We start from the raw sequence: 26,081 nt of genomic DNA on the forward strand, positions 1-26,081 counted from the left end.
AGGGAAAACGTCCCTTTTTAAACACACAGCTTTTTAAATTGATATAGCATGCTGTGGAGCACAGTGCCGGAGGATATGAGGCTTTCAAAATCAGTTTCTCCTTTTTCGAAAACTCTCTTTTATGAACAAACTTTTATCCTGTTTCCCTTTTGTTTGTGAGGAGCTTTGTATGATTGTTTTTAAAATGTGCCTTCCAAAATAAGATTATCATTATAATTACTATTCAGGATGTTGGATGTGAAATATGTTGTGACCCGGAATGTGCACCCCTGTGTGCTGATCCAATTTACTTTTTAGTTTTGCTTCTTTTTTAATTTCTTTGTTATTTTTCCTCATTTTATATAAATATATTTCTTATTACATTATTTTTTTCTAATTGTTGTTTTTCAGTTCTTTATACTTACATTTCAACTACTAAACCAATGTCTTACAATTATAACTTTACTTTAGGGCGTTTCCTTTAGTACTTCCTTTTGTTCGATTTTTCTTAATTCATTTTTTGTTCATTTTTTACTTTTAATTAATATATTATTTCCACATTCAAATGTTAAACCTCCTCTTTGTACTGAGGTTCGTTTGTCTAATAACCTCCCCCTTCCTCCCCCACTCTCAGGGGGTGATGGAGAGTTTCCTCGGCACGGCGTTGGCCGGCTCCGTCTTCTGCCTCTTCAGCGGGCAGCCGCTCATCATCCTCAGCTCCACCGGACCCATCCTCATCTTCGAGAAGCTCCTGTTCGAGTTCAGCAAGTGAGAGGAATAACCCTGCAGCACACACACATTTACAACACTGAGTACTCTCAAAGGGGCCTTTTGTCCCTCTCCTGTAGTGTGTTCTATAGGGTTTAGTGCATGTAAATGGTCTGCAAAGGCTAAAATCCCTGTGATGCCTCCAGAGGGAGTTTATCAAGGCAAGTAAAAGTGCATCATACAATGGGAAAGCATTGAGGCAAAAACCTAAATCACACACTTCAGGAAAAAGAAACCCCAAAAAGGAGGATGATAGGGCCTCTTTAAAAGGTTCATCTGTGCTCTGTCTGATGTCCCCCCCCCCCACAGGAACAACAATATCGACTACATGGAGCTGCGTCTGTGGATCGGGATGCACTCGTGTCTGCAGTGTTTCATCCTCGTAGCTACAGACGCTAGTTTCATCATTAAATACATGACGCGCTTCACGGAGGAGGGCTTCTCCAGCCTCATCTCCTTCATCTTCATCTCAGACGCCATTAAGAAGATGGTGGGCTCCTTCAAGTATTACCCCATCAACACCGACTTTAAGCCCGAGTACGTCACCATGTACAAGTGCGAGTGCCTGGCCCCGGACCCGGGTGAGTTCAGACTATTACTCAGGGAGAGAGAGGGGGATTATCTACCAGAAAATTAAGGAGTGGTGCAGGGATTACGTTATTTTTGCAGTGGACCCTGAAGGCAGCATCTCCCCGGTCCAAAGGGACTCTTCCATGTGATTTGGGATTATTGCAGAAAATAATCTCTGAGTCACAGAAACGTTTATGATATTTACACTGCAGGATCATCTCCACATATTAACACCACTTTATGGTTTCTGAAGTAAAGGTTAAGGCTAATGTTGGGCTATAAAGGAACTACAGCACGGTCACATGACTTCACGTCACCACCGCTAAGCTAAAGGAGGCTAATGTTGGGCTATAAAGGAACTACAGCACGGTCACATGACTTCACGTCACCACCGCTAAGCTAAAGGAGGCTAATGTTGGGCTATAAAGGAACTACAGCAGGGTCACATGACTTCACGTCACCACCGCTAAGCTAAAGGCGGCTAATGTTGGGCTATAAAGGAACTACAGCAGGGTCACATGACTTCACGTCACCACCGCTAAGCTAAAGGAGGCTAATGTTGGGCTATAAAGGAACTACAGCACGGTCACATGACTTCACGTCACCACCGCTAAGCTAAAGGAGGCTAATGTTGGGCTATAAAGGAACTACAGCACGGTCACATGACTTCACGTCACCACCGCTAAGCTAAAGGAGGCTAATGTTGGGCTATTAAGGAACTACAGCACGGTCACATGACTTCACGTCACCACCGCTAAGCTAAAGGCGGCTAATGTTGGGCGTGATGACGTTTAGTCGTCTCCTTTAGACACTTGCTAACAACCGCTGTTTTGTAATCCACCAGCGTGCTAATTACTGACATATTTAATGTCGTTGAACAACATCCCTGCACCACTCTATTTTTCAGGATTACCAAACAGGAAGTGCTAAAATGCTAACTTGTAGAGAATGAGAATGAATCCAAGAGATGAGTCAACTTCCTGTCCCGCTTATATAAATGTTGCTCTGAATGTGTTTTTGGTTGTTAGCCTGATTAAGGTCTGTGGTTTGAGTGCAGTCCTTTTTGTAGACAATGATTTCTGTAACTGATTTGTCTCCTGTCTGTTTTGCCATGCACAATCACTGTGGCTGCCATCTCTTGCAAGTGAGTATCTACTGGTGTGTGTGCTCGAGCCTCGCAGTGCTTTCTGCAGAAACAGATGCTGGATTCTCATTCTGTCTCCCCCCGTCTCTCCCTGTCCTCCGCCCCTCTCACACACAGTGGCTACAATGATCTTCAATGCTTTAGTTCCAATGCCAGATAACAGCTCGAGTGTCTCTGGGGTAAGTGCTTGTTTTCATTACGGTTTCTATTGACTGTGTGGAACATCCCATAATGAATTACAAGTGGTGCACTGAAGCCCAAATAACAGCAGAGGTGGAGAAGTACTCAGATATTGTACTTGAGTAAAAGTAGAAGTACTCAGATATTGTACTGGAGTAAAGTAGAAGTACTCAGGTCTTGTACTTGAGTAAAGTAGAAGTACTCAGATCTTGTACTTGAGTAAAAGTAGAAGTACTCAGATCTTGTACTTGAGTAAAGTAGAAGTACTCAGGTCTTGTACTTGAGTAAAGTAGAAGTACTCAGATCTTGTACTTAAGTAAAGTAGAAGTACTCAGATCTTGTACTTGAGTAAAGTACAAGTACTCAGATCTGTACTTGAGTAAAGTAGAAGTACTCAGATCTTGTACTTGAGTAAAGTAGAAGTACTCAGATCTTGTACTTGAGTAAAGTAGAAGTACTCAGATCTTGTACTTGAGTAAAGTAGAAGTACTCAGATCTTGTACTTGAGTAAAGTAGAAGTACTCAGATCTTGTACTTGAGTAAAGTAGAAGTACTCAGATCTTGTACTTGAGTAAAGTAGAAGTACTCAGATCTTGTACTTGAGTAAAGTAGAAGTACTCAGATCTTGTACTTGAGTAAAGTAGAAGTACTCAGATCTTGTACTTGAGTAAAGTAGAAGTACTCAGATCTTGTACTTGAGTAAAGTAGAAGTACTCAGATCTTGTACTTGAGTAAAGTAGAAGTACTCAGATCTTGTACTTGAGTAAAGTAGAAGTACTCAGGTCTTGTTTTTGAGTAAAGTAGAAGTACTCAGATCTTGTACTTGAGTAAAGTAGAAGTACTCAGGTCTTGTACTTGAGTAAAGTAGAAGTACTCAGGTCTTGTACTTGAGTAAAGTAGAAGTACTCAGATCTTGTACTTGAGTAAAGTAGAAGTACTCAGGTCTTGTACTTGAGTAAAGTAGAAGTACCAGAGTGTAGGAATACTCTGTCACAGTGAAAGTATTCTAAATGTTCCTCCAGTGAAAGTAGAAAGTACTCTCCTCTAAATGTACTTAAAGTAGTGACAGTAAAAGTAGTCATTGTCTGATTGGTCCATTTCAGAATAATATCTCTGATCTGTTTTATAATGACTGATCATTAGAGTGTTCTCAGATCAGCTGCTCTCATCTTCTCTCTTTGTGTCTCACTCTGTCTCATCACTCTCTCTCTGGATTTAAACGCCACGTTCAATTTTCACTCTACCGTACGTTTAATTTTCCTCCACGTCAATACTCTTCGCTGTTCTTCATCCTGCCGCCCCCCCCCCCCCCCTTCCCCCAGTTGAATGTGACAGGTCTGGACTGGAGCCAGCTGAGTAAGAAGGAGTGTCTGAAGTACGGAGGGTCTCTGGTGGGAAAGACCTGCAAGTACGTCCCCGATCTGGCCCTCATGTCCTTCATCCTCTTCTTCGGCACCTACTCCATGACCGTCAGCCTCAAGAAGTTCAAGTTCAGCCGCTACTTCCCCACCAAGGTGAGGAACAACTGACTTTATCCACAGCCGACGTTTAATTGACCGGACTTCTTTCTGCGGATTGATGTGACGGCACACTTGACCAATCAGAGTCAAGTATTCAACTAATCCGAGAGATCACATCCATCCCAGTTATTATATTTGGTGTGTTATTATTTGGGATTCCAGATCTTTTTTTATGATGTTACATCGATGGACTGAGCTGAGATATTTGGTCCTTACCATTACAACCAGTTTCACAGAGACATATTTTTCAGTCGTATTTTCTCTTTTTGGGTCTATTTTCCGATCATTGTGTATCTCTTATTGGTTGTTCTGCATCTCATGTTGTTGTTTTGTCTCAATTCGTAGATGTCTTGAAGCCTACTTTGTGTCTCTCTTTGGTCACTCCGTGTTTCTCTTGGTCATGTAGACATTCGGTGTCTCTTTTCATGAATATGCATTGTTTTGTTTTGTCTCGTTTTGTGTTTCTTTGTGTCATCCCAACAACAAATGTTTGCAGTATCTTCAAACAGAGGCTCTGATCACGCAGCCCAGTAGGTCTGTTCAGTAACCCTTACCAAATGTAGTTTATTTCCAGTTGAATGTACTTTTTAGCGTCACTGGTGCAAGACCCTGATCTCCTGCATCTGATGTCAAACAGGAAGTGGAACACCAAACTGAAATAATAATCTGAACCCTTCTTTTACCCGAGGCTGTACCTGAAGTGAATCCAGTTTGGAAAACATCAATGTTTATTCTACCTTAATTGTCCTTTTTGTTTCCCTCTAACCGTGGCTCCAGTTGAGGAAACTGATCAGCGACTTCTCCATCTTCATGTCCATCATGACCTTCGTGGGGCTCGACATGTTGCTGGGACTGGGAACTCCCAAGCTGATCGTCCCCACAGAGTTTAAGGTACAGAAACGCTTTTCAAATGAATCAGAAACCCACAACGTTCTGGTTCAAAACTCTAAAATGTTAAAGTAGTGTGAAGATTGAATATACGATCTGAAGCGTCTCTCTCTTCTGCCTCCAGCCGACACGTCCGGGCCGCGGCTGGCTGGTGATGCCGTTTGGAAAGAACCCGTGGTGGATTTACGTGGCGAGCTTCGTGCCGGCGCTGCTCGTCACCATCCTCATCTTCATGGACCAGCAGATCAGCGCCGTCATCGTCAACCGCAAAGAGAACAAACTCAAGGTGGGGAATATTCAGTTCTGATGATGCTCTGGATGGGATGGGGATGTTCTGGGGTCTGCGGGGGACGAGTGGCAGGCAGCAGGCTGACACTGAGACTGAGATTTCTGATCCTTTCTTTTACTCTCCTTTTTTCTGGAGAGGAAGTAAAGGAAGTGCAATATCTGACTCAGCAGCTTTAAGACGTGAAGTCACGATTATTTTCGGCTTTGCTGTGATGCAGGGTTTCCCCCGGAAAGTGGACGGGGCTTAATTTGGGGGAATGTAATTGGTCTGCTATGGCTAAAATCCCTGTTCCCTGCTTTCAAAGGCACCTCGATGCCCCTGATAGGGTTACACTACAAGTATTCCCTACTACAACTTTCCCTGTAAATCATGGCCCGCCCCTTTTTGGGTGAAACAGGGCCTAATCTGAACAACCTCAAGGCCAGAGTAACATTGAAAATAACAACACAATACATCTCCCCCTTCACAGAAAGGCTGTGGCTATCACCTGGATCTGTTTTGGGTTGGCGTCCTGATGGCCGTCTGCTCCTTCCTGGGTCTGCCCTGGTACGTGGCGGCCACCGTCATCTCCATCGCCCACATCGACTCTCTGAAGATGGAGAGTGCGTCCAGCGCGCCCGGAGAGCAGCCGCAGTTCCTCGGGGTTAGGTGGGCGCAGAAACACAGAAATAAAACTTTAGGCTGTGGTCGAAAAGTCAGGTCCTCCTTCTGGTCCAATAACTACAGTATATATAATAAAACAAGGAAAACAAAGTCCTTACGCCTGTAGTACAGAAATCTGCCAAGTGAAAATGACCTTGGTAAGATTTCTTGAAATAAGACGGGATATTTATATAAATTAGATCTGATTATTAGCTGGGAAAACTTATTTTGGATTATATTTACCATGATCAGGAGAGAATAAGCCAGAAATGCACAAACTTCTTCTGTTCTCTGACATCAGGTGGGGATTAACCCGATCAAAAAGTCAAAAATAACATATTTAATCTGAGATACAACTCAAAATAAGAGGTTTTCAAGAGTCTTTGGTTTAAGATGCATTGCCTACATCTCCCTGCATTGTTACTAGATATTAGACTCATACACTCTGCAGGATTCTGAGTTCTTTTCGTGTGTGTATTTTCCGAACCACTTCAGAATCAGAACATCTTTGCTGTAGTTCCACAGAGGGGAGATGTGCATTGTTACACCAAGAGTAAAGAAAATAGCTTAATATTAATTAGTTAATTAAGAAGCAGAAATAAATATTAAAGATAAAACTAGAAATGAAATTTCAATTTACAAAATACACATCCATTAACAGTTTGAAAAAGTGTTGCTTGTATAAAATAGCGTGATAGCATCCAGGTGTCAGCGGGAATATATATTTTATTACTGAAGTTGAATTGGATAGCTTCTCTTTAATCCCACATAAAATCCTCCTGGGATCCACGAAACACTGTTCACCCTCAACCATACTTTGATAAGTCATGTGTTGGTGAGAGAATCCTTGTGACCTCTTTTATTTTGAATCTGAATAAACAGAGAACAAAGAATGACGGGCATCCTGGTGTTCGCCCTCACCGGAGTCTCCATCTTCCTCGCTCCTGTACTCAAGGTATGAAGCTTTAACAGTAAAACGTGTTTCATGTCCAATTAACTGTCAAAAATGCCCAATCCTGCCTTTTGGGAGGTTCCTTATCTGCAGAGTTCTGTAGGTTTTTGTGCAAGTCAATGGTCTGCAAAGGCTAAAATCTCAAAGTTCCCAGAGGGAGTTTCTATTGGTACACTACATACTGATATAGACCTGATCATCAGCAGGAGAGGACTCTTTAAAGTAGAGACACTACATACTGATATACACCTGAACATCAGCAGGAGAGGACTCTTTAAAGTAGAGACTCTACATACTGATATACACCTGAACATCAGCAGGAGAGGACTCTTTAAAGTAGAGACACTACATACTGATATACACCTGAACATCAGCAGGAGAGGACTCTTTAAAGTAGAGACTCTACATACTGATATACACCTGAACATCAGCAGGAGAGGACTCTTTAAAGTAGAGACTCTACATACTGATATACACCTGAACATCAGCAGGAGAGGACTCTTTAAAGTAGAGACACTACATACTGATATACACCTGAACATCAGCAGGAGAGGACTCTTTAAAGTAGAGACACTACATACTGATATACACCTGAACATCAGCAGGAGAGGACTCTTTAAAGTAGAGACACTACGTACTGATATACACCTGAACATCAGCAGGAGAGGACTCTTTAAAGTAGAGACGCTACATACTGATATACACCTGAACATCAGCAGGAGAGGACTCTTTAAAGTAGAGACACTACATACTGATATACACCTGAACATCAGCAGGAGAGGACTCTTTAAAGTAGAGACACTACATACTGATATACACCTGAACATCAGCAGGAGAGGACTCTTTAAAGTAGCGACTCTACATACTGATATACACCTGAACATCAGCAGGAGAGGACTCTTTAAAGTAGCGACTCTACATACTGATATACACCTGAACATCAGCAGGAGAGGACTCTTTAAAGTTGAGACTCTACATACTGATATACACCTGAAAATCAGCAGGAGAGGACTCTTTAAAGTTGAGACTCTACATACTGATATACACCTGAACATCAGCAGGAGAGGACTCTTTAAAGTAGAGACACTACATACTGATATACACCTGAACATCAGCAGGAGAGGACTCTTTAAAGTTGAGACTCTACATACTGATATACACCTGAAAATCAGCAGGAGAGGACTCTTTAAAGTTGAGACTCTACATACTGATATACACCTGAAAATCAGCAGGAGAGGACTCTTTAAAGTTGAGACTCTACATACTGATATACACCTGAACATCAGCAGGAGAGGACTCTTTAAAGTTGAGACTCTACATACTGATATACACCTGAACATCAGCAGGAGAGGACTCTTTAAAGTAGAGACTCTACATACTGATATACACCTGAACATCAGCAGGAGAGGACTCTTTAAAGTAGAGACTCTACATACTGATATACACCTGAACATCAGCAGGAGAGGACTCTTTAAAGTAGAGACTCTACATACTGATATACACCTGAACATCAGCAGGAGAGGACTCTTTAAAGTAGAGACTCTACATACTGATATACACCTGAACATCAGCAGGAGAGGACTCTTTAAAGTAGAGACACTACGTACTGATATACACCTGAACATCAGCAGGTGAGGACTCTTTAAAGTAGAGACTCTACATACTGATATACACCTGAACATCAGCAGGAGAGGACTCTTTACTTAAGAACCTCTAACGTGTGTTTCCGCTCACAGTACATCCCGATGCCCGTGCTCTACGGTGTCTTCCTCTACATGGGCGTGGCGTCTCTCAGTGGGATCCAGGTACGCTGTTAATATTGTTCTTCAAAAATAAATTGAATTATTGTCGCCGTACATCTTCCTCCCTGCTTCTCCGACAGCAGTCAGGGGGGAATCGGCTTACTTAGAGCTGCCAAACACAAACAAAGAGACACATGTTGTCCCCTCTTTCATTGGGAACCTTTTTTAAAGCTGCACGGAAGAACACAAGCTTTTCATTCATACATGTAGATCTTTCCCCCTGTTGTAATGCATGACAAAAGCCTTGTAGTAAAATGTAGAAGTACAGACAGAGTATTGCAAAACAACCCTAAAACACAAGGAAAAATGATCTCTCTGCTTTTTCACTGGAATGAATCTGCATAAATGAGCAATTTAGAGCGCTTTGTTTTGCAATTTTCCTGCAGTTTTTACATCCATTATTCCAGTTCCTTGTTCCGTTGTTCTGTACTGTTGTTGTCATGCATTGAATTAAGAGGTAAATGCACATTTTGAGGTCTACATGTGAGTAAAGTGTCCTCTTTGTCTCCTGGTGCTGCACAGTTCTGGGACAGGATCAAGCTCTACATGATGCCGTCCAAACACCAGCCGGACTTCCCCTTCCTGCGCCACGTTCCCCTGAGGAAGGTTCACCTCTTCACGCTGGTCCAGATCGCGTGTCTGGCCGTGCTCTGGACCCTCAAGTCCACCTTCCTGGCCATCATCTTCCCCGTTATGGTACGTAGTATCTCAATTCTAATGTGCAGATGTTCAGCTTTGAATGAATCCTGTGTCGCATCAAAGAGGAAATACTGTCTCAGTAAAAACTGGTGTACATTAATCCTCAAAATACCAACTTAATTCTTCAAAATACTACCTGAACCGAACACTGACTTCCCAAAAGACCACCTTTACCCACCAGTTTACCACCATTGAACTATCACCTTTACCCACACAATTCCACCTTAAACCCAGAAAACACCAGCTTTAAACTTCAAGTTTAATTTAACTCAACCAAATACCACTGGCACGCTCCAACCTTATCCCACCAATATCTACTTTAGCCCTCCAAAATCCACCTCCACCCACCATGATCCCAACCTAACCCTAAAAATTTCACTTTAACTGTCCAAATTCCACCCCATCTCTCCCAAATCCACCTTAAACCTCCTGATTTCACCTTAACATTCCACCTTTACTCTCCATAATACCACCCTACCCCACAACAATCTTCCTTGACCTACAAACTACACATGTAATCAACTGGAATACCAACATGAGGCCTCAAAATGATACCTTATTTCCTCTTTACCTCTGATACTGTGATGATTATTAAAGCACTGCTAGTGTCTATATTTTATTTGTATTATTATTATTATTATTATTGTTATTTTAAATTGATTACCTCCATTTATTTTCTGTATATTTCATATCTTCTCCCTCCTCTCCGCAGATCCTGGGTCTGATGGTGGTCCGGAAGATGCTCGACATGGTCTTCTCCCAGCACGACCTGGCCTGGATAGACGACCTGCTGCCCGGGAAAGACGACAAGAAGAAGAAGAAGGACGACGACGACAAGAAGAAGGGGAAGGACGAGGACAAGAGGAAGAAGGGGAAGGAGAAGAAGAAGCCCAAACAGGAGGACAGCGAGGAAGAGGAGGAGGACGAAGAGGAGGTGAGAAACTCAAGTCTCTGCTGCCCCCTGCAGGAAACACAGAGTTACTGCAGATCTGGGTCTGTGTTCTCCGATCTCCCAAACATCATGGGGTTAACACTCATCAGGGGCACTTTACTCAAGCATCCTATCATCTACACCGTTCAAACTGCTGTTGTTTGTTTGTTTGTTTTTTTGCACACAGGAAAAGTTCCGCGCCTACTCCAACCACTGCCCGAGCCCGGACTCGGACCTGGACCGCAGGTACTGTGTCCTCAAACTGCACATCCCCTACAGAGACCTGGTTTACCCCGAGGAGGCCGAGTCTCAGTGGGGAGCGTACTGCCAGCCTGCTGCCACACACAGGGCCCTCTAACACACGCACACACACACACACACACACACACACACACACACACACACACACACACACACACACACACACACACACACACACACACACACACACACACACACACACACACACACAAACAACACACACACACACAGCAGTACTTAATGAAGGGTCAGTTCACACAAAATACACCAAAAAAAGGGTGAATTTTAAGGCCGACTAATTTGGTGACTTTTGAATCGTCTCTGCAATAAATGTGGATTATTATGTTTGAATACAGCCACAGTTTGACAGCAAAGGTGTGTCGCATTGCAAAGTATAGCATAATAATAATAATAATAATAAAGCATCATATGTATATAGCGCTTTTCCCAGTGCTCAAAGGCCAAATCCAAGTGGAAGTCAAATTGGGGGGGCTGTGATGATTAGAGATTGAAAGCCAGAGTGAATATGTGAGTTTTAAGGGCTTAAATAATGCACTTAGTAACCTGATGGTGCTCTGGTAGTGATGGAAAAAGGGACCAGTCGCAAATATAGTTGCTATAGTAAACACTGCATATAAAGTTATTATAATGCATTAGTCAATCAATTGTTATTTAAAGCTGCTGAGTCATATATTGCACCTCCAACAACAAATAGATCCAGAGCTCCGGTTCCTTTACTTCCTCTCCAGAAAAAAGGAGAGTAAAAGAAAGGATCAGAAATCTCAGTCTCAGTGTCAGCCTGCTGCCTGCCACTCGTCCCCCGCAGACCCACCGGACATCCATCCCCTATTTACTCTCTGTAAGCTGTCTCTGCCGTCTGACCAGACACCTGACCCCATCTCCATATCTCTGGACTCATTAAACCCTTTCTGACCCACAGAGAGATTGTTTTCTGGAAGCACTTCATGGAGGAAATCTGCATGTTGGTTTGACAGCGAGAGGGCGCCAGAACCTAAATGACCTCCATAGTTGTGAGGGTGCGGCAGGAATGTGTGACGGGTGCAAACTTATTTCAGGGTTGTAATTTGTGTGAACTGACCTATTAAAAAAGATGCACAAATCCATACATGTCTTTTAACAGCTGATCAAAAGCCTGAATATTCAAACCGTCACAGGGATGAAGGTTACTGAAGAGCTTCCTTCTGACATGGTGTTGCATTGCATTAAACTGCGGTGCTGTCCCCCATGCTCACCTTTAGCCCTCCTGTGTTCTGTGCTGTTTAATCCAAAGTTTAATCGCCCTCGTTCCAAACATGGTTCTTCAGGTAACACTTTCTATGACGTTTAAATCTATAATGCATTAAAACATACGGAAACTCTGGTTATTGCATCGATTAATTTAATACTTGACGCATTTTATTATCATAATACTTCATATTTTCATCATTTATTGACCTTTGGGATTTATTATATTTTTTCACTTTATTTTTTTGTTTGTATGAATATTTATTTTTTTATAAATATTTTTCCACTTGGAATAAATTATAATCCCCTTTTTACGATTCATGAAAATGATTAAACATATATTATAATTTATAATAACTGCAGGAATTAAGATACAGATCTGTAATCTTTCTCAAAGTATTACATTTATTTAAATTATGAAGGATTTAATAGTCATGCATTATATTATAACAGGCTATAACTAGAATTATACAGTGCATAAAAAGCATGTTTTAATGCACAACTCCTGGAGAGTGTTACCTTTCTTCGTACATTTCCCAAATTATCAGAATACATTTAAACTTTTGCACATTTTGTGGGTGGACCTGTGCAGACGGATCATTTTTTGTCACTTTTTCCCCTCAGTGTCTCAGCTCAGTCTCCTCTCCATGCACTTTAAGGCAATGCAGATCATTGTGATGTAATGGGGATATCATCCTGCTGCTGCTCCTGTGTGTGTGCACACCACGCAGCGCACTGTAAAGCTCCACTGATGTGTGTTAGTAGGGAGGCGGAGACTCTGAAGTGCACGCTGTAGAGTTTGTGTTAGAGGAAGTTAAATGATGTGTGGAATATTAAGCATGATGTATATCTAGAACATGTAGAGGATGTATTGCTGTATTTATTACTCCTCCACATGCAACAGGTTGTTTTGGTTGTTTCTTTTTCCTCCCTTGGGCTGAAAATCACTCTCACCTGCGTCTGAAATGAAACCTTTAAAACCGGCAGCATTTTCCATGGAAATGTTAGCACAGATCGTGCAGCTGATGAGGATTTTTCTCAACACGCCAAACATTTAGCCATGGTTATTGTTCCCTTTTCTGTGGGAGAATTGAAACTACTCATCATGTCTGCATTGCTTTGAAAGAGGCATGGTTTGGAATCGACTGTGTAACTGGTTTTGGGTTGAATTTGTCTTCTTTGCGCAACGATTGATTTTCTCTTGTGCTTTTAAACCTTCCTAGAATTTCATTTTGTCCCTGAAACCCTTACCCACATATCTGTGTATATTTCTCCTTTTGGAAACACAGGTTTTACATTCAGTCATTTGATTTAAACACTCATATACTGGGAGATTAATTATGCACGACATGCTGACGTTTTGCATTAGCTGTGTTATTTCTGTAGTTCAGTGGTTTTTATTGTCATGTGCACAGCAGCTGCAGTGTAGTTATGGCAATGAAATCTTAGGTCTTAGCTCCTCCAACAATGCAGCTTATTATAAAAGGATATAATAAAATAAAGATGATCAAATAAAACCGAAAGAGTGCAGGTATTCTGTCAGAAAAATCAACACAATAAGCTGAAATATGTAGGGAATGTTGTACACAGAGTAAAATATACAATCACAGGATGTCACATTAAAGATGAAATACTGTGCGTGCTGCTCACAGCAATTAAAATAACCATTTAAATCAATAATGGGATGCAACCGGGTAACCGTTTTGGGTTTGGAGGCACTTTACAGAGTAGATCTGATGGTGCTGTAAGAGAAGAGAGGAGTAGATTTATCCAAATAAAACGGAGCTAAAAAGTAAAATGTTGAGTAGGAGTCCAGAAAGCTGGTTAAGAAATGAGTAAATACTCTGGGATCAGCTGTTGCCTGCTGGAGCTCAGTGTTTCTGGCTGTGGGAGTGTGTGTGGTAACCGGAGCTTGCCCTTCCCTCAGCATCACCCTCCACCTGAAGATCTCCTGCCCGTCGTCCCCGGCCGTGCCCATGGGCCGCGGGATGGGCTGCCCGGTGCCCCAGGTCAAGATCGAGATGGAGTCCGACTACGACTCCGACATCGACCCCCGCCGGCCCCGGGACATGAGCAGCGAGACCACGCTATGAGGCCCCCCCCCTCGAGACTCCACGTCTTTGTTTCACCGCACAACTTAAAAGTGTGTGTGTGTGTGTGTGTGTGTGTGTGTGTGTGTGTGTGTGTGTGTGTGTGTGTGTGTGTGTGTGTGTGTGTGTGTGTGTGTGTGTGTGTGCGCGCGCACGGACAGTACGAGGGGGGCAAACACACACGGAGTGAAACTGGAATAAAACGGACAGCTTCACGTGCTTTGGAATTGGTGCAGCTCTGCTTCGAGTAGTATATAAGATGTGATGTATAACAGAGGAAATATATATCTGTGTGTGCTGTATAGGATTATATATTCAATGTGATTTATCTTTATACATATTAGCTATTTATTTATGTACTATTACTCCGAATATTGAAATGTCAACGCACTAACTTCACATCGGCCCGTGTGTACAGAGATTTTTGAGGCAGGAAATGTGGAAACGAGCATTTTTAGCAGCAGGTATAATAAGCAGGAGGTTGTAAAGTCTTCCTCCATATGTTAGCATTTGAATACTTGTGTTACGATTCGCTGTAGCGCGCCTCTCCTTTCCTCGTCTCCCCCTCACTTCGTCACATTAACCTGGAACAAAAAGAAACAACCAAAAAGGCCTGATGTTGCTGGAAAGGAGTTACGATGCGAGACGTAGCGCTCAGGTTGATATTTGTACTTTTACGAGAAGATTATAATCCAAAACCACACCTGAATGTCAATAAAGATGGAAAATATATATAATTTATGTAATTAAAATGGCATTACTCCAAAGCATGTGGTTTGTCGTGTGTTGGAAACAGAGGCTCCTCGATGGGAAATATCATCGCTGGGTTAGCGGGGTTCGGGATGGTGACCTGAGGGTCTGAGACTTCCTGGTTCCTAGTGTTAGAAATAATCAATATATTGGAGCGGAACATTAAAAGGTAATTCACTGTTTCTGGACGGAGCATATATGTCCAATTCCGGTAGTATTACCGGATGTTGTTTTTAGCCTCAGTTAGCATATAGCTAATATTGTATCGTGTATATGAGTAGAAGGAGAAGGACGCGTAGAGTTACATACTAAACACACCGCCTCTACCTCTGCCTCATTGATGCTGCAATGACACTATCGCGTGTTTAATACCTGATAAACCTCAGAAGGATTGCATAATAGAATATCGTAGGTGAGAGCTTCAGGACATCACTAGCAAGATGGCGACGGTGACGTCATAAGAGGACCCGCCCCCGACGACGTCAGCCTATAGAAGAGCCGGGAGAACCCCATGTGACAAGCGGCCAACAGGATCCAGCCCCCCGCTACCAACAAAGGAGAGCACGAGAGCGGAGGGCGTCTTATTTTGTAGTTGTTTATTTGATGGCGGGAAAGGGGTGGTTCTATAAAACATGTTTGTATTGTGAAATCGAGCTCTCTTTTGTTCCGGACCGCCAGACAGGAACTACTGATGAGCTCCACTCAGTCAGCGGCCTGTGGACGCGTGTCCCGGGCTATTGAGCCACAGCTGTGAAGCTTTTGTAAAACCTACCTGCTGCATCCTTTTATTAAACACTCCTTTAAAACTTATGAGAGGAGCTTCACTTCGTTTCTTTTACATCGACTCCTGGGCTTCGAATAAAAGAACATTTCCTACACCAGACACCAAAAGAGATCCGAAGTTCAGATCTTTTTTTATTTTTAAGTTGATAAAAAGACGATGAAACATAATCAATGGGATGGGTCAGTCAATTCGGCAGTGGGAAACACTCTCAGCTAACGATGCTAAGGTCAATCCTCAGAGTAAAGCAGTGTTAAAAGTCAAAGTGGTGTCTCTAGAGGCTGCTTAGTAATAGAAAACACTGACAAGCCAAGGGAGTATGAGTTGATCGATCCCCTATTGATTCTAAAGTAGCTTCAAATCGACGCTGATGATAGATTTCCAATGTGTTTCTACATCTGCTTCGTTTCTGAAGCTGCAGCGCCCAACCAATGTTTTGGGGCCTTGACAGCCACCGTAGATTTCTCCTGGTTGACTTTAAATCCTACATTTATATCCCTGTGTGTATAAAACAAGTCGAATATATTTAAATGCATTTTTCTTCAACCAATCAAGGTCTATTTACACAGAGTATGAATACGACCCCCTATGAAACCCCCCAGGTACCGGGGGAAATGTTATAAACCTTGTGGAGAGCACCAGAGGAGGGATACTGTCCAAATGCTGGAGAATGCAGAGGTCTATAAAAAAAGAAGACGATGGATCCAGGTGGAAGTCATCAGTCCTCTGGGGGCCACAGGTGGGTTTTTCCTTCCTAAGACATTAAACCCTGCAGCCGGTCAGCTTCCGCACCCTGGGTGGTGATGGATGAAGCATGCAGCCAGAGAGCGGTTTATCTTTACTGTGTTTATACATTACAATCACTCTGAATATTGATAACAGGACGTGACAACATTTGCGACAGTAAATATACACTGAATCTCAGCATGACGGCACCATTGATATTATTAATAGTTCATAAATATTCAGCATTTCAATTTGCAGCGCAGTCTCAAAGTGTCGTTAGCATTTAAAGGCTGTTCACGGAGACTCAGCGTCCTGGAGACCCACTTTGATCATCGTGTGTGTAATCATTAGACAAAAGACTCCAGATATATAAAGCCATTCCACAACTGAAGGGCTTCCGGTTGTGAGATCGTCCATCTTACATTCATTCTGTCGCTGTGTGAGTGGGAGGTACCAGCATGCACGCCCCCCCCCCCCCCCGGTGGTCACGTTAACACACATGCAGCGTTCAGCGGTGCGTCGCAGGGTTTGGTGAAGCCGTCAGCGAAGCCCCCCCCCTCCAGCAGCTCCGGCCGGCGGCTGCACATGGGGCAGAGCTTGTTGCGCTCCTGCGACGCTCGCATCCAAACGATCAGGTTCCAGCGCCGGCCCGAGGAGATGGGCAGGGCCCCGTGCATCTGCTGGCCCCGGTGCAGGAGGCCCTCGGTCACCCTGTGCTCCACCTCCGAACACTCCATCTCACCTAAAGGCACCTGAGAGAGAGACAGAGAGACAGAGAGACAGAGAGACAGATACTAATCACTTCAGAGCCTCAGTGAAGAGCAGTGTTCCCTACCACCACTGTACCCAGTCTCCACTAACCAGTCCTTCAACACTACAGAGCCATACTCTGTTCCCTTTAGTGTTTACTTCCTGTCTGTCTTCTTCTGCTGTTCCCTTTAGTGTTTAGTTCCTGTCTGTCTTCTGCTGTTCCCTTTAGTGTTTACTTCCTGTCTGTCTTCTGCTGTTCCCTTTAGTGTTTACTTCCTGTCTGTCTTCTTCTGCTGTTCCCTTTAGTGTTTACTTCCTGTCTGTCTTCTTCTGCTGTTCCCTTTAGTGTTGACTTCCTGGCTGTTATAAAAATATAACACTCATAGCAGAAACCTTCCCCGTCCACCCGTCATTTGTTTACAATAACCACCTTATCATAAAATTGGGCCATGGAAAGTTAAATTAAAACGCAGCTTCTCAAATAGATATTAGGTTTAGTGAAGGTGAAAGATTGTAATATTTAAAGGTTTACACAAATATTTGCTTCTATTATTTTTGGGACAGAGATTGAACGGAGTTTTAAAACCCGGTTTTTGAATTATCATTTAAATCTATTAAATAATGTATTTTTGGCCATTTTAAGAAACACACATGCAGTTCTGTGTTAGGTAACATATTGGCACATGGCATCTCGTCTTAAAATATATAATATATAAATATATGAGTCACTTTATTTTGAGATTCTACTCTGCAACGTCAAACTGTAACGTTTCTCCTCATCTCTTACCATTTTTTATGACTAATTTCACCAATTCAGGCGTCATTTTGAGATGCCTTTACAGGAAGCCCTGAGTGTCCCCGGGGTGGGGGTGAGGGTGGCATTATAAGTATAAATATCCACCTGTCTCATATCCCCAAAATAAAGGTTTCCCTCGGTGAAATCCTTTCCGAGGGACACGTTCAGCGTGACCTCTGCGTTGTCGTAGTGGTAGCTCAGGTCCCGGTCTTCGTCCAGGTCGTATTTCACCACGAAGGCCTTGTGGCTGTCCAGGCTGCCCCCCCCACAGTCGGGGTACAGCAGGGAGGTGAGCGGCTGCAGGTAGAGCTCGCGGAGCGGCGTGACGAAGCCCTCGTCGAAGCCCAGTTCATTCAGCAGGATCTGGAGGACCATCAGGAATAACAGCCCTTCAGACTAGAGGTAGGAAAGCATCTCTAACCCACTTTCAGTTTCTCTCAGTAACTCTGTCTGATTGAGTCTGTAGATTTCTGCTGAACACACCAACAGTTAGCGTCACATCAAGCCTGCTCTGCACATTTAAACATGGAGCGTCAGAAAACTTGGGGTACGAAAAGAATTGTCTTAATGTCAGTAATAAAGTGGGGAAGTTTTATACTGATATCCATTGACCCTTAAATTCCTGCGTCTTTCCGAGGACAATCCACAAAAGTGTCCTCACGAAACCTCTGACACTCCACAGAGCTTCATATGTTTCCTGACTGACTACAGGAGGCCAAAGCTCCAGATGGATTCATTGTGAATGTGCAGAGAACAAATACTTTTACAGAGCTTTAACTACCCCGTAGTGGTTCATGGTGTTGGGTCTTCCTTTCGGGGCGGAGGACTGCTCAAAGTGCTCCAGCTCCTCCACCAGCTGCTCACAGAAGCTTCTCTCAAACACCGGGAAACGGTAAACTCGAGCAGCTTCAACCGAAACATGGGAATCAATGGAAGAAGGGGGGAAAACATGAGGTGCAGGGGTTAGTTATTAGGCCACTGTTAGCTGCTTTGATCCTGTAGTAAGTCATTAGAATCTGTAAGAATCCGCCTTTTGATGCATTTGTATCCTGCCTGATTATTGAATGCTTTTCATTTGAGATCTTCATTAAAACAACTTAATTTCACCAATTTCATTTTCCAAAAACACAGATTTTTACTGCTGTTTTTGCACGTGAGCTTATACTTCCACATCTTTTCCCTTTTTTAATGCATTTAAATGGATTTTAAGACATTTCTATGCCCTGTTTAACCAAGCCTTACGTTAAGGTATTAGTACACTTGGGATTCAACCAAAACGTCCACGGGGAAATGGGAATCATGCATTTGTGTTGCATGTGAGCTTCAGCTTTCAGTGTCTTTGTGCTGTATAACACACCGGCACATTGTGTGTTCTGAATAAGAAGAAAATGAGATCTACTGTAATTTATATGAAACATGAGCTTCTTCTGGTTATCTGCTCATTATCTGCTGAGAGGAGATCAAAGGTTAACCTCTCACCTGCCTCCTCCTGCAGCAACTCTCCGAGAGCTCCTCCCCTGTTGGCGCTGACTCGGCAGAAGTCCACTATCTGCTTGAACTTTGGAGCGAGGTAGGACTCCTGAGGAGAGGGGTGGGGGGTAGGGGGGGTGCAGGTGTGTTTCAGCGATGTGTTGTTGTCTGGAGACATTAATTAAGTTGAATACTCAACTCTGTATTCTAGAGGTTGTTCATTTTAGCTAGCAGACCGTTGCTAAGGAGAACTCTCTGGACATTATCCCTGATAATGATGAGGCAGTAAGTACCTGCAGGTGGTAGACATGAGGATGCAGAGGCCGGTACGTGTCTTTGATAGCAGCAGCTCTCTCTGCAGACGTCACACTTAGACGCCTTCGCCGTTCCACTTCCTGTGAAATCTAAACAGGAAAGAGAGGCACAGTGCCTTTCAGTGCACATACTACACACACAATACATACAAATCAATCCCTATGAAAGGTAAAAAGCTAATGTCCACGCAGCAGAAGAAGAGTGCACACAGACAAAAGAGGTAGAATTATCCTTCTGAAATATAGCAAGACAAAACACTCTGCTGATTAAATTCTGACTTGTGTTCAGAGCCATGGACTCAATCTCCCAGGATCCTTCAGTAACAAAAGTTCATCTCAATACTTTGTTATGTACCCTTTGTTGGCAATGACAGAGGTCAAAGGTTTTCTGTAAGTCTTCACAAGATTTTCACACTGTTGCTGGTATTTTGGCCCATTCCTCCATGCAGATCTCCTCTAAAGCAGTGATGTTTTGGGGCTGTCGCTGGGCAACACGGACTTTCAACTCCCTCCAAAGATTTTCTATGGGGTTGAGATCTGGAGACTGGCTAGGCCACTCCAGGACCTTGAAATGCTTCTTACGAAGCCACTCCTTCGTTGCCCTGGCGGTGTATTTGGGATCATTGTCATGCTGAAAGACCCAGCCACGCTTCACCTTCAGTGCCCTTGCTGATGGAAGGAGGTTTTCACTCAAAATCTCACGATACATGGCCCCATTCATTCTTTCCTTTACACGGATCAGTCGTCCTGGTCCCTTTGCAGAAGAACAGCCCCAAAGCATGATGTTTCCACCCCCATGCTTCACAGTAGGTATGGTGTTCTTTGGAGGCAACTCTGCATTCTTTCTCCTCCAAACACGACCAGTTGAGTTTTTACCAAAAAGTTCTATTTTGGTTTCATCTGACCATATGACATTCTCCCAATCCTCTTCTGGATCATCCAAATGCCCTCTAGCAAACTTCAGACGGGCCTGGACATGTACTGGCTTAAGCAGGGGGACACGTCTGGAACTGCAGGATGTAAGTCCCTGGCGGCGTAGTGTGTTACTGATGGTAGCCTCTGTTACTTTGGTCCCAGCTCTCTGCAGGTCATTCACTAGGTCCCCCCGTGTGGTTCTGGGATTTTTGCTCACCGTTCTTGTGATCATGTTGACCCCACGGGGTGAGATCTTGCGTGGAGCCCCAGATGGAGGGAGATTAGCAGTGGTCTTGTATGTCTTCCATTTTCTAATAATTGCTCCCACAGGTGATTTCTTCACACCAAGCTGCTTACCTATTGCAGATTCAGTTTTCCCAGCCTGGTGCAGGTCTACAATGTTGTCTCTGGTCTCCTTTGACAGCTCCTTGGTCTTGGCCATAGTGGAGTTTGGAGTATGACTGTTTGAGGTTGTGGACAGGTGTCTTTTATACTGATAACGAGTTCAAAAAGGTGCCATTAATACAGGTAACGAGTGGAGGACAGAGGAGCCTCTTAAAGAAGAAGTTACAGGTCTGTGAGAGCCAGACATCTTGCTTGTTTGTAGGTGACCAAATACTTATTTTACCGAGGAATTTACCAATTAATTCATTAAAAATCCTACAATGTGATTTCCTGGACTGTTTCCCCCATTCTGTCTCTCATAGTTGAAGTGTACCTATGATAAAAAATGACAGGCCTCTCTCATCTTTTTAAATGGGAGAACTTGCAGAATTGGTGGCTGACTAAATACTTTTTTGCCCCACTGTACATATGTGTACTATAAACTTTGATGCAGGGGTCTTTTTCAGGCCAAGTACCACACGTGTATAAAACTGAGTTACATATTAAACTGGGCCTACAATACAACACCATAAAAAAAGGCAGCATCTTGTAGCAGATTAATGGAGACCAACACTACAACATGACAACAATAGCTGTTAAGCTGTAAAGGGCTTCAATTTCAGGACTTCAACCTGCTCTTTTTATGATCCTCACACATTTCATAGATAAGGTACCAGACTTCGAAGACTGGCTAATAACAATGAAAATGAAATGTACCTCCATTGATGTGATACTCAATCTGATAACTGTAATGATTAACTTCAACCTCTACCCTTCTCCGGACTCACTTTAAAAAAAACAGGAAACAGGAAGTTATTCTGCCTCGCTAAGTCGACACACACACACACACACACACACACACACACACACACACACACACACACACACACACACACACACCTGCTGAGAGACGGACTATAAGATTCAACTTCACACCGACAGCTCTTCCACTGAGAGAGACGTCCACAGGAGGGAATCCTGGAACACCTTCCACTTCAAGCAGCTGCTGAATCCACACACTGAGCGAGAGTTTCTCCAGAACAAAGACTCACAGTGAAAGTAAGTCTCAGGGAACAGGGAGCGGCTGCTGCTGAGTTTACTGCTTCACTCACAGACAACATGGCTTCCAGATTAGAGGAAGATCTCTGCTGTACTGTGTGCCATGAGGTCTTTAAAGACCCTGTCGTCCTGTCCTGCAGCCACAGCTTCTGTAGAGGCTGTCTGCAGGACTGGTGGAGGGAGAAACAAATCAAAGAGTGTCCACTTTGTAAGAGAAGATCTTCAAAGGATGAACCTCCCTGTAACCTGGTGTTGAAGAACCTGTGTGAGAGTTTCCTGCAGGAGAGAGATCAGAGATCTCCAGAGGCTCTCTGCAGTCTGCACTCTAAGAGACTCAGACTCTTCTGTCTGGACTATCAGCAGCCAGTGTGTGTCGTCTGCAGAGATTCAGAGAAACACACCGACCACAGATTCAGACCCATCGATGAAGCTGCACGACAACACAAGAAGGAGCTCAGGAAACTCTGCAGCCCTTCAAGAGAAGTTAGAGACTTTAGAACGAGTTAAAGAGGAGTTTGATCAGACAGCAGGACACCTGAAGGTCCAGGCCCGACACACAGAGCTGCAGATTAAGGAGCAGTTTAAGAAGCTTCACCAGTTTCTAGAAGAGGAAGAGGAGGCCAGGGTGGCTGCACTGAGGGAGGAAGAGGAGCAGAAGAGGAGGATGATGAGGAGAAGATGGAGGCTGTGAGCAGAGAGATAGCAGCTCTTTCACTCACAGTCAGAGCCACAGAGGAGGAGCTGAGAGCTGAAGACGTCTCCTTCCTGCACAACTACAAGGCTGCAGTGGAGAGGCTGCAGCGCCCCCTGCTGGAGGATCCACAGCTGCCCTCAGGGGCTCTGATAGACCAGCCCAAACACCTGGGCAACCTCAGCTTCAACATCTGGAGCAAGATGAAGGACATGGTGTCCTACTCTCCTCTCATCCTGGACCCAAACACTGCTGGTCCAGACCTCATCCTGTCTGAAGATCTGACCGGAGTGAGACGAGGAGAGAGACAGAAACTTCCTGATAATCCAGAGAGGTTTGATAGGTTCTCCTTCTCTGTCCTGGGCTCTGAGGGCTTTAACTCAGGGACTCACAGCTGGGATGTCCAGGTTGGAGACAGTAGATTCTGGGGACTGGGTGTGTTAGCAGAGTCTGTCCAGAGGAAGGGAGACATAGAGTCTGGATTATGGAGAATATGGTTTTATAAAGGTAAATACTTAGCATGTTCTCCATCAGATCCATTCTCTCCTCTCCGCCTGCAGAAGGAGCTCCAGAGGGTCAGAGTGAATCTGGACTGGAACAGAGGAGAGCTGTCGTTCTCTGATGCTGACACTAACACACACATACACACCTTCACACACACTTTCACTGAGAGGATGTTTCCATTAATTACTAATAGGCATGGACAACCACTGAAGGTGTTACCAGTGAAGGTCTCTGTGACTGTAGAACAACAGAGATGATGAAGATGATGATGATGATGATGATGATGATGATGACGATGGTGACGACGATGATGATGATGATGGTGATGATGATGATGATGATGATGATGGTGATGGTAATGATGATGATGATGATGATGATGATGATGATGATGATGATGATGATGATGATGATGAAGGCAGTTTCCAGTGAAGGCTTCTCAGATGGTTGCTAGGCAGGTTAACCATCACAGAGAGAACTGGAGGATTCCCCAAAAGATGTGAACCTGTTCCTCTGATGTTCGGTCAGTAGGCCTGCTGATATATCCATGTGTGTGTGTTCATCAGGGAGCATCAGTGTGAGTGTGTGTTCAGGTCAGTGTGATTCTGGTGTTGGGTTTATGGTTTTTGTTCATAAAATAAATGAAGAAGAAACATTCTGAGTTTCTTTATTTGAACAACTGACTTTTTACAGCTGAGGTTAAACTTCCCAATGATCAGAAATAAAGCTCTCTGCAGACATGCAGCATAGAAGCACGATACAACAACTCAAGGACACAAGGAGAGAGGGGAGAGAAGAACAATCAAATACAGAGACACAAATCAGGATCCTACAGAAAATACAGGAGACATAAGACCACATCAAGAAATACAAGAAATACTAAAACCTATAAAGTACTTTTTATTTTGGTGAGAATACTTTCTACTTTTACTCAAGTACAAGACCTGAGTACTTCTACTTTACTCAAGTACAAGATCTGAGTACTTCTACTTTTACTCAAGTACAAGATCTGAGTACTTCTACTTTACTCAAGTACAAGATCTGAGTACTTCTACTTTTACTCAAGTACAAGATCTGAGTACTTCTACTTTTACTCAAGTACAAGACCTGAGTACTTCTACTTTACTCAAGTACAAGATCTGAGTACTTCTACTTTTACTCAAGAACAAGATCTGAGTACTTCTACTTTTACTCAAGTACAAGACCTGAGTACTTCTACTTTTACTCAAGTACAAGATCTGAGTACTTCTACTTTTACTCAAGTACAAGATCTGAGTACTTCTACTTTTACTCAAGTACAAGATCTGAGTACTTCTACTTTTACTCAAGTACAAGATCTGAGTACTTCTACTTTTACTCAAGTACAAGACCTGAGTACTTCTACTTTACTCAAGTACAAGATCTGAGTACTTCTACTTTACTCAAGTACAAGATCTGAGTACTTCTACTTTACTCAAGTACAAGATCTGAGTACTTCTACTTTTACTCAAGTACAAGATCTGAGTACTTCTACTTTTACTCAAGTACAAGATCTGAGTACTTCTACTTTACTCAAGTACAAGACCTGAGTACTTCTACTTTTACTCAAGTACAGGACCTGAGTACTTCTACCACCTCTGCTCCTTTAATTTAAATAAAGTTCTCACCTTGTTGAACACATCCTCAAACTGTGCGTCCGTCACACAGCCAAGCCTCCTCAGCACCTGGGTATCAATAATGAACATAATCACAGGTGGGAAGTAACTAAGTACATTTACTCAAGTACTGTACTTAAGTACAATGTAAGGCTTGTACTTAGTACTTCCATTTGATGCTACTTTGTATTTCTACAATTCAGAGGTAAACGGTGTACTTTTACTCAACTGCATGTATTTAATCCCTTTAGTTGCTAGGCAGATTAGGATTAATGAAGGTAAATATAATCTCCCTTAAATCAGACTGTAGTTCACCTGCAGTAAATCCAGCAGCTACCCTGCAGTATACAAAGCATTCAAACTAGCTGCACCTTTACCAGCTCTGAGAACACTTTAATGATCAATCATTATAAAACATATCAGAGATATTATTCTGAAATGGACCAATCAGACAATGACTACTTTTACTTTTGGTACTACTTCTACTCAAGTACAAGATCTGAGTACATCTTCCACCTCTGGATATCAAGAACTGTTTACTGACTGAATGACAGTCCAGTCTGAACTATCGCGTTATGTTTACTGACTGAATGATGGTCCTGACTGAACTATCGCGATAGTATGAACCGTTTACTCACTACGTCATAGTCCCGTCTGAACTGCTGCTCGGAGACAAAGCGGACATGGAGCTTGTATTCCTCCAGAAAGATGTTATCAGTGGTGAAACAGTTACAGAAATAAAACTGACGATGCTTGCTAGTCATCTTAAGCCGTTTATAGTCAAATATGTCACTAAAAATGTGCAAAAATAACCAACTGACAAGCTAAGCGGTTGCTTTGACCAGCAGCAAGCTACAAACATTAAACTTCCGGTGCGAGGTTTTCAAAATAAAAGCAACTTTTGTAAATAGACTTTTTTTTAACAGGGAATTCATTCTGAGTAAAAGTACTAATTCCATATTTAGGAACTACTCAATTTCAAGTAAAAGTACTGCATCGAGAATGGTACTCAAGTAAAAGTATTTAAGTACAATTAGGAAAATATACTTAAAGTTCAAGGAGTAGAATTCATTTTAAATAAAAGACTGGTTGGACAGTGTGCCTCAACATAAACATAACAATTACATAAAGAATAACAACATCTAAAATAAAACCATAACGACAAGTTAAAGTGCATACAATTGTAAATATCAATACACATAAATGTTCTTTCATTTTGATTAAATGTTATTACATCCAAACTTTTCAAGTGTACAGTTTCACACGAATGACATATATATATATATATATATATATATATATATATATATATATATATATAGTATTTACTTATTTATTTATGAATTC

The 26,081-nt window shown here is 42.8% G+C and overlaps 2 protein-coding genes and 1 pseudogene across 2 annotated transcripts in view; 2 read left to right on the forward strand and 1 right to left on the reverse strand.

Moving 5' to 3' along the window:
- Window positions 1-13,963, forward strand: part of slc4a5a (solute carrier family 4 member 5a) — a 41,880-nt gene extending 27,917 nt beyond the window's left edge. The window contains exons 14-26 of the mRNA XM_063896488.1: window positions 614-747; window positions 1,057-1,328; window positions 2,606-2,640; window positions 3,964-4,155; window positions 4,939-5,052; window positions 5,174-5,335; window positions 5,808-5,986; window positions 6,863-6,935; window positions 8,669-8,737; window positions 9,257-9,430; window positions 10,146-10,367; window positions 10,552-10,610; window positions 13,798-13,963. Coding sequence (XP_063752558.1) covers window positions 614-747; window positions 1,057-1,328; window positions 2,606-2,640; window positions 3,964-4,155; window positions 4,939-5,052; window positions 5,174-5,335; window positions 5,808-5,986; window positions 6,863-6,935; window positions 8,669-8,737; window positions 9,257-9,430; window positions 10,146-10,367; window positions 10,552-10,610; window positions 13,798-13,963 — 1,851 coding nt within the window. The remainder of the gene's footprint in view (window positions 1-613; window positions 748-1,056; window positions 1,329-2,605; window positions 2,641-3,963; window positions 4,156-4,938; window positions 5,053-5,173; window positions 5,336-5,807; window positions 5,987-6,862; window positions 6,936-8,668; window positions 8,738-9,256; window positions 9,431-10,145; window positions 10,368-10,551; window positions 10,611-13,797) is intronic.
- A 1,630-nt stretch (window positions 13,964-15,593) lies between these two features.
- ogfod2 (2-oxoglutarate and iron-dependent oxygenase domain containing 2) lies at window positions 15,594-25,601 on the reverse strand. The gene is made up of 7 exons (XM_063896490.1): window positions 25,373-25,601; window positions 24,747-24,803; window positions 19,527-19,637; window positions 19,243-19,342; window positions 18,545-18,669; window positions 17,869-18,126; window positions 15,594-16,969 (listed from the first exon to the last, which is right to left on the reverse strand). The coding sequence occupies exons 1-7, from the start codon at window positions 25,496-25,498 to the stop codon at window positions 16,703-16,705; spliced, it is 1,044 nt and encodes a 347-aa protein (XP_063752560.1). The 5' UTR covers window positions 25,499-25,601; the 3' UTR covers window positions 15,594-16,702.
- On the forward strand, window positions 21,683-23,755 carry LOC134873087 (E3 ubiquitin-protein ligase TRIM35-like; annotated as a pseudogene).
- Window positions 25,602-26,081: the final 480 nt, after the last annotated feature.

This window comes from Eleginops maclovinus, chromosome 12, assembly GCF_036324505.1.
Source record: "Eleginops maclovinus isolate JMC-PN-2008 ecotype Puerto Natales chromosome 12, JC_Emac_rtc_rv5, whole genome shotgun sequence".
NCBI classification, from domain to species: Eukaryota; Metazoa; Chordata; class Actinopteri; order Perciformes; family Eleginopidae; genus Eleginops; species Eleginops maclovinus.

What these genes read in the sequence shown, in the direction of transcription:
- ogfod2 (XM_063896490.1), bottom strand. Translation starts at nt 25,498, where the DNA reads ATGACTAGCAAGCATCGTCAGTTTTATTTCTGTAACTGTTTCACCACT. An exon ending in TTGAGGATGTGTTCAACAAG is followed by an intron (nt 19,638 to 24,746) that starts GTGAGAACTTTA and finishes TTTCCTGTTTAG; the next exon opens with ATTTCACAGGAAGTGGAACG. An exon ending in CTCATGTCTACCACCTGCAG is followed by an intron (nt 19,343 to 19,526) that starts GTACTTACTGCC and finishes CCCTCTCCTCAG; the next exon opens with GAGTCCTACCTCGCTCCAAA.